Genomic DNA, 8,172 nt, shown 5'->3' with positions numbered 1-8,172 from the left:
AATAAAATATTGTTACCTAGTGATTTTGCCACTGCAAGGTCTTGTTGCATGTAAGCAATTGCTCTTTCTAAACTGCTTAAAGCCCAATATGCTGAACTTAAGGCTGAAAAAACAGAACCACGTAATTTTAAGCTGCATGTTCCAATACGTAATGCTGATTCAAGTACAACTACAGCTGCAGCATGATGGCCAGATGCTAGTAATTCTTGTCCAATTACAGATGTAATTACAAAAGGAGATTTATCAAGACGCATTGTTTGTAACTGACAATAAGTTGGTTCAAGTGTAGCTAGAAAAAATTTCAATTTTATGAATATATTATATAACTTAATATACACATAAAAGTACTTATTTTTAGTCAAGAAATTTAATTCCTTTAAATTAATTAATAATTTAAAATGAGTTATCTAAATTTCATACTAAAATGTTAAAAATAACATCTTATTAGTATAAAAAGTGCCTTTATATTTTTTATTAAAATTTGAAAAAATAAAATGACAGTATAACTAAAAAGGACAAAACAATTATATCTAATTATACAAATTAAGTTAATAATAATAATATTAATAATAAGTAATATATAAAGAAAAAATAAAAAATTTAAATTTATAAAGCATGGAAGAAGTAATAAGACAATTAACATTAAATAAATCAATATTAAATATGATCTAAAAGTTTTAAAATGTTTTTACGATACATCAATTGTGTCATATTATAAATACTTTTTTTATGAAACAAGACCTAAAACTAAATTGTTTTTATTTATGTTTATTAAAATTTATATTATTTATAATTTATACAGTCAATTCAAAGTTTATGGCTAAATTATGCATGTTATCCAAATAGGAATTGAAAATATGTTCATTTGAAAATTTTATAACAAAATGCATAGTAATATTTTCAAAATGTATAAACATTATTTTAAAATACTTAAAGAAATTATTTTTGATTAATTTTGAATTAAAACAAAATAATTTAAAAAGCACATTCAATTTTCTCTTAAATATGTATCTCTTGTAACAGACTCATCTTTACTATTGTACATTCAAATTTCTTAGCCATCAATTTTGGAATGAAGAGTATCAGAGTTTGAATCTGAACACATTCTCAAATTGCAAAGTATATCTGTAATATTTTTTCAAAAATACTATTTTGTTATTTGTCAAAAATTTGTATAGTATTATGACATATATAAGAGTAAGAACAATATATGCAAATAACATTAATTTATATTGGAAGTATTCATTTATAATAAATATCTATAGTTTGTGTTTTTATGCAAACTTTATAGAAACCTAAATAATGTAAACTTTACATGGAAAAAATTACAAATACAATATAATACAACTAAAAAATAATTTTAAATTAAAATAAGTTTAAATTATCTTTAATTAAAAATATATATACCACGTAATGGTGATTTCATAGCAGCTTCTACTAATCCAGCAAGTAACTGGAGAGATTTTGAATCTTGTGCGAGTCCAGAGGCAAATGCAGCCAAAGCATCAGCATGTCTACCAAGACACTGAAGTGCAACACCTTGTCGATAATAGGCCTATTAATTTAATATATTAATCAATTAATTTAATTATTTAATAATTTCTTTTAATTTGTTAATATTTGCATTTTATTGATCAAAATTATATTATTAAAAATTATAAGTTTAAACAAAATTAAATATTTTTAAACACTTTTAAATTCAATTTTACAAACTTATTAAATTGAAATCTTTCATTTTCAAATTGTCTCCATTACACTGCACATACTCCTATAATCAATTTTGGAAGCTCAGTAATACTCACTGTAACATATCCCACTTGGGATGTTTCCAATCTCTTGCATTATGTATTATTTAAGGTCGTTCAATGTGGTTGTTTTCTAGTATACACAATATTTTCTAAGGGAAATATCAGGAGAACAGGAGAAGAATGGTTAATTTACATCTCCAAATCATGAAATGATGTGCCTTTCAAATAAGTTATGTACAGCAGCCATGCACCATCTTAACTGTGTGTACCATAGCCCAATCTTGCTGGAACCTTAAATTCTTTCAATTAGGTATAATTTAGAACAAAGTTGTTTATCATGTCTGCTTAGCAATCAGTATTCACTGTCACTATATTCCCATTATAATCTTTAAAAAAAAATAAAATCCAATTATGCAAGCTGACAAAGCAGACCAGACTTTGTTAACTTTTGACCATGCAAAGGCCACTTACAAAGCTCATAGAGATTCAGAACTGTTAAATAGTGACAAATCTGTTTGCACTGTGAAGATGAAAATAAACTTCATCAGAATAAAATAAATTGTCCAATATCTCAGATCATTTTGTAACAGATTTAACAGAGCTGTATAGCTTTCAACTTCTTGTTTATGTTTTTTTGTAAACGACCGTGTGGCTTTAATTTTGTAGGAATTTATATTTATATTAGTGATGTCTCCAAAGTTCAGCGAATTTTTCGCAAAAAAAAAATAATTTATCAGGAAGCACGCGAGCACCATTCGATGACAAGCTCCACGACAAAAACAAGCTTACGCAATGGCATAGTTGAACAGTGCACATTTGGTAAGTAATCCTACAATTTTTTGTTTATAGCATAGTTTATATGGATTATTCCCAAAAAATTATACATATTTTGGAAATGTTGAGTCAAATTAGTCTAGAATCAATTAATTTTATGGAAGAAACCTTTCAAACAGCCGTAGTCCATAAACTGCATACATGCCGAGCTGTGATTGGACTCCTAGAAAATGGATTCATAAAAACTGGAACGTATCTACCGTGTTATGGGGGGTCAACTGTAATCTAAAACTAAAAACTAACATAAATAATAAAATTTATTAAAAATATATAATACCTTTGGCCATTTTGGATTGAGTTCTCTAGCTTTAATGGCATCTTGTAAAGCACGGCCATGTTTTGCAAGTTTAATGTATGCTGCAGAACGATTACTATACAATATATGATTAGTTGGATCCAATGCAATTGCTTCAGTATAAAGTTTGATGGCTGAAGAAAAATCTCCATTTTGGCAAGCAGCATTTGATTGACGAACTTTCTCCAGGAACAGAACTTTATTAGATGTACAAGGTTCTGTTTCAATGTCTACTTCTAACTACAGAAATAAGAATGGAAATCCTTTTTAGTTTACTAACAATATATTACTATTTTAAGACAAAATATACTTAAATAATAATTAAACAGTATAAAGTTTAAAAAAATAAGTCAAATAAAATAAGTTTCTGTAAAATGTGTAAATATTCCATATATATCAGAACTGTACTATTCATCAATAACAAAATATTACTTTAGAAAGTGAAACTGAAAAGCATTAAAGGAGTCAAAATATTTAATTTGATAAAGCTCTTTTCAGGATTTTCACTCCCATCTTCTCTATCACTTTTTGATAATTCTAACTGACTATATGTGCTTTTGAATCAAACTGATTGACAGCTTATGTTTGAAAACTTTTAAAAACAAAGTATATAAACTAATGATTACTTTTAACTATTTGAGAAATACAATAAAATTATAATAAATATGAAATAATATTACATGTTTCCTGCCCTTGAAAAAGACCTAATCAAACTTCTCCCCAAGACTCAGATATTTACTCACCTATGTAAAGCAACAAAGCACAAAGCATCATGGGAGCAGTGGAACCTCTGTCACTTCTGGATAACTATGTGCATGTATGGTTCTGTTATGTTTGTACCTTGCTCATTTCACACATTGAAATCATCTTAATATTTTAAAAACCAAAACAGTTATAACAAAATTAATAATTATAGGCTGTTATTTTACTTTGGATGATGAGACTACAGCTGGATGTAAAGGAAAGCTTAAGCAATTTGACCTGGAGTGACCTGATCTCTTAGACTTTGAATTACACAATCTCTTTAGCAGCGATATCACAAAATAGCTCAGTTTTTATGATTACTTTGTGGATAGAACCTACTATTATAGAAAGAAATCATTTAAAAATTACAAATTGTTTAACTGTTATAATTATTTACTAAGTGAAAAAGTACATGAAATATGGTGGTACAAGTAAAACATGACATGGCATACTAAAAGGAAATGTACAGTCTGCACTGAGTTTAAAAATGTTTTGTCATCACATAGATGCAAACAAGTGAAATTTCCAGTGAAATATGTTAACAAGAGAACAAGTGTGATGACTTCAGATTATGACATTTCTCACTTTTTCACGTCGCTAGCATTGTCATTTGGTGCTGTGAAATGTTCCCTTTTGTTTGAAAGAGAAAAAGAAAATGGAGCAATGATAAAGTTTTTTATTCCTATTTCAATGATTTTTAAATCGCTGAGTGTAATTAATTTCTCTGTATGGAAACTTTGATCATTGTCTTCTCGCCCATTTATGCTAAAGAAAGCATATTTAAATATATATATCAAATATATTTTCTTCAAATACATACACAAACATATATATATATATATATATATACAGTATATACTTTGTACTCACACCAAAAATGAGCCAAAGAGCTAATGCATAAGTGCAGTTTAAAATGAGAACATCAAACCACAATAAAAGTCAATACCAGATATCTGTCAGGATGAGATTGTCCCAGAACTGAGAGATTCTATTTCTCATTCATACATGGTTTTACTTTTCGAGAGCCATATCATTACAAACTTATCACTTGCTGCTATTAGTATTACACATTTTTGTAATACCACTGCACATAATTGGCAGTCCTTTTATAAAGTAACATTTTTTAAGATATGTTGTGAATTATGTTTTCTCCTTTCAAACAAGTATCACCTCCATCACATTCAACTATACACCCACTCAAAACAGATAATTCAAAAGACTTCTTGACACCTACTGTCCTCTCGTTCAGTTTTACACCAAACTAAGTGAATATCTTTCAAGCTAAATTAAAGCATAGTAACTGCATTTTGCATTGTGTTTTAAAAATTTATGCNTTAAATATATATATCAAATATACTTTCTTCAAATACATACACAAACATATATATATATATACAGTATAAGTTACATAATATATACAGTATATACATTGTACTCGTACCAAAAATGAGCCAAAGAGCTAATGCATAAATGCAGTTTAAAATGAGAACATTAAACCACAATAAAAGTCAATATCAGATATCTGTGAGGCTGAGATTGTCTGTCCCGGAACTGAGAGAGTCTATTTCTCATTCCTACATGGTTTCACTTTTCGAGAGCCATATCGCTACAAACTTATCACTTGCTGCTATTAGTATTGCACATTTTTGTAATCCCACTGCACATACTGCACATAATTGGCAGTCCTTTTATAAAGTGACATTTTTTAAGATATGTTGTAAATTATGTTTTCTCCTTTCAAACAAGTATTACCTCCATCACATTCAGCTATATATTCACTCAAAACAGGTAATTCAAAAGATTTCTTGACACCTAGTGTCCTCTCGTTCAGTTTTACACCAAACTAAGTGAATATCTTTCAAGCAAAATTAAAGCATAGTGCATTTTGTATTGTGTTNAGTAGAAGATTATATCATCACCACCACCTACTGATGTCGTTATGTTTATATTAAGAAAAATGTAAAATTTGTATTCTGGATGTTAAATAGATTATATTACATTACACAGATATACAATATTTTATAATTAATAATTATGATTACTTCTAATAAATATAGCAGTTTAGCTGGCTTTTTTTTATTTTAGTAATATCATTTTTAATATAAAATCATATACACAAACTACAGAGATTAATGAAATGTATGGCTATACATACATAATATATTAGCATGTTACTAATAAAAAAATATACTAACAATTACAATTTAAATTTAATATAATAAAATCATTTTTTTCAAATTCTTAAAAAAGTTTCTACTTCACATAGAATGGATTCTCAACCCAAATTCTGAAACCAAAACATTTCTCTCAAACATTTTGCTAATATCTATCAAGTTAAATCAACAAATAATATAAACAACAGAAATAATATGAATGTTTAGTCACAATAATACTTCTTGAATAATTTTAAATTTTCCAAAAGCAACTTAAAGAAATATTTACAAATATTTTTTATGTTAATGGATTTTTATAAACAAATCTGACATTACGAAAAACGTGAAAATAGATTCAATCAATTCCAAATATGGAAATATTTAAATTAAAAAATGTAAGAAAATAAGACTTCTGTTTTTCATTTATTCAAAACTGATATATTTCAAGTACTGTTTGTTTATTTTAACTATTCATCTTATGAATAGTTAAAATAAACAAACAGTACTTGAAATATTTCAGTTTTGAATATTCAGGCACACTGTGGTCTGTTAGAGTGTCGGGTGGTAGAAGTTTAAACAGTGTCAATGTTTATCTTAAAATAGTTCTAGAATGCATAGAAGTGTATTCATATTATAATGAATATATAAAAAACAAAAGATCCAATTCTTAATACAATATATTTCTTATTATGGTTTACAAAAGATCAAAATCAGCAAGCTTATTTGCAAATGTACAACTAGGAACATGGTTGTGCTTATGGTTTTAATCTATTCATTTCATTCTCTCTGTACATTTGTTAATATCAATATTAATTATTATTTTAGTCAGTTACAAAATAGTAGGTGAGAAGTACAAAACAAATAGCTTATTTCAGTATTTTCCAATCTGTGGGCAAAAGACTATTGCAAGGGGGACAGCTTTTGCCAAATTATCATTTTTTAATACAAACAAACAGAAAAAAGTCAAATTGATATAATAAAAATGAATCAGCAAAACGGTTATGCATAACTCACAACCCTCATCCAAACGACTCAGGTATGAATGCTAAAAATCCATCCACACTCTTACCAAAACGTATCAACAAGAGTCAAGCCCCAGCAAACAATATACTTTATTTAATAAGGTATATTGTTTTGTAGACCATTAAATAAATTATAAGGACAGTATTTATGAAATTAGATTGTTACCAAAATTGAGGGAGACACAACAATTTTTTTCTGAGAAAGAGAGGACAGGAGTACAGAAAGTTTGGAAACCACTGGCTTATTTGATTTGAAGTAACACAAAGTTATTGCTTAACCAAGATATAAAATCTAGGTTTCATCAATTATATGATTTTTAAGAAAAAAAAAATCAGAACACAAGTTTTATGTTTCATCAATTTTTCAAATATATCAAGAAAAAGCACAGATGAATTTAACAAAACTCATGTCTCACAAATTTTTAAAAACTGATTTATTATTAGATTTAAGATTATTGAAAAAACATTTTAAAAAAAAAACCTACATTTAAAAATGATTGTATGGTAGAGTTTTATACATATTACATTAATAATTTAAACAACAGATCAATAATAATTGTAAGAAAGAAAATTTTTCTAGTAGTTTTTCTAAATTTCCTTTATTAATATTAGGAAAACAAAAGAATTTTCAACTTTAATACTTGTATTAAAGTTTTAAACACTACGAACATTCAGAACATTAACATAATGAGTTCTAAAATGTTATAATGTTTGTGCTCTTGATAATATTTTCAAAGTAATAAAAAAAACCAAACATATAATCATATAACTGTTATATCAAATATATAATATTTCAAAAAAAAATTTTGTGTAAAACATACCAATTAAAACAAACTGTAAAAACAGGTTTTATTAAAATCATATTCATCATGTAAAAGAAATAGTTATTTAAGTTTATGTTATAAAGAAATCAAATATTTTTAATACATTCATATAAGCAACAAACTGCCACTTTTTATGCATTGTTTTTCTTTTGTCATCTTTTAGCAACGTAAATAGACAGAGCTGATTTATAAGTAGAATTTCTTCTAATTAAGCCATTCTAATTCAAGTTTAATCTATGTTTAAACTGATATCATATCCATATTATTGATCTAAAAAAAGTTAAATTTAATAAATAATAAACACTTAACATTTCCCATATTGAGGTAGACGAGAGCCTCGAAAAAAAGATCAGCTTTACAATTCCATCCTAAGACTTATGTTCCCAAGATGTGATAAGAACATATAGATCTTTTTTAGTATTCTACAATTATTTTGTGAAATTAAAAACTTCTTAAAAATTAAAAAAACTGATAATAATTAAGTGCAAGTCATATTTTATATACAAGCATAAACCATAGCACAATACTTGCGGGCCAATTTTTTCTTCCAAA

At 26.6% G+C, this 8,172-nt stretch overlaps 1 protein-coding gene across 1 annotated transcript; it reads right to left on the bottom strand.

Moving 5' to 3' along the window:
• Nucleotides 1-16: 16 nt before the first annotated feature.
• Nucleotides 17-3,117, bottom strand: LOC111616750 (tetratricopeptide repeat protein 28-like; the record flags this gene model as incomplete). The annotated part of the gene is made up of 3 exons (XM_023358125.1): nucleotides 17-289; nucleotides 1,408-1,555; nucleotides 2,860-3,117. Coding segments are annotated over 3 exons (679 nt in total), but the record flags the coding sequence as incomplete, so codon positions are not given.
• Between the last annotated feature and the right edge of the window lie 5,055 nt (nucleotides 3,118-8,172).

Source organism: Centruroides sculpturatus, unplaced genomic scaffold (genome assembly GCF_000671375.1).
Source record: "Centruroides sculpturatus isolate CEXI.00-Female unplaced genomic scaffold, Cexi_2.0 scaffold3949, whole genome shotgun sequence".
In the NCBI taxonomy this organism is placed as follows: Eukaryota; Metazoa; Arthropoda; class Arachnida; order Scorpiones; family Buthidae; genus Centruroides; species Centruroides sculpturatus.
Note: the sequence above shows the minus strand (reverse complement) of the source record. Positions and strands in the feature narration are given on the sequence as shown.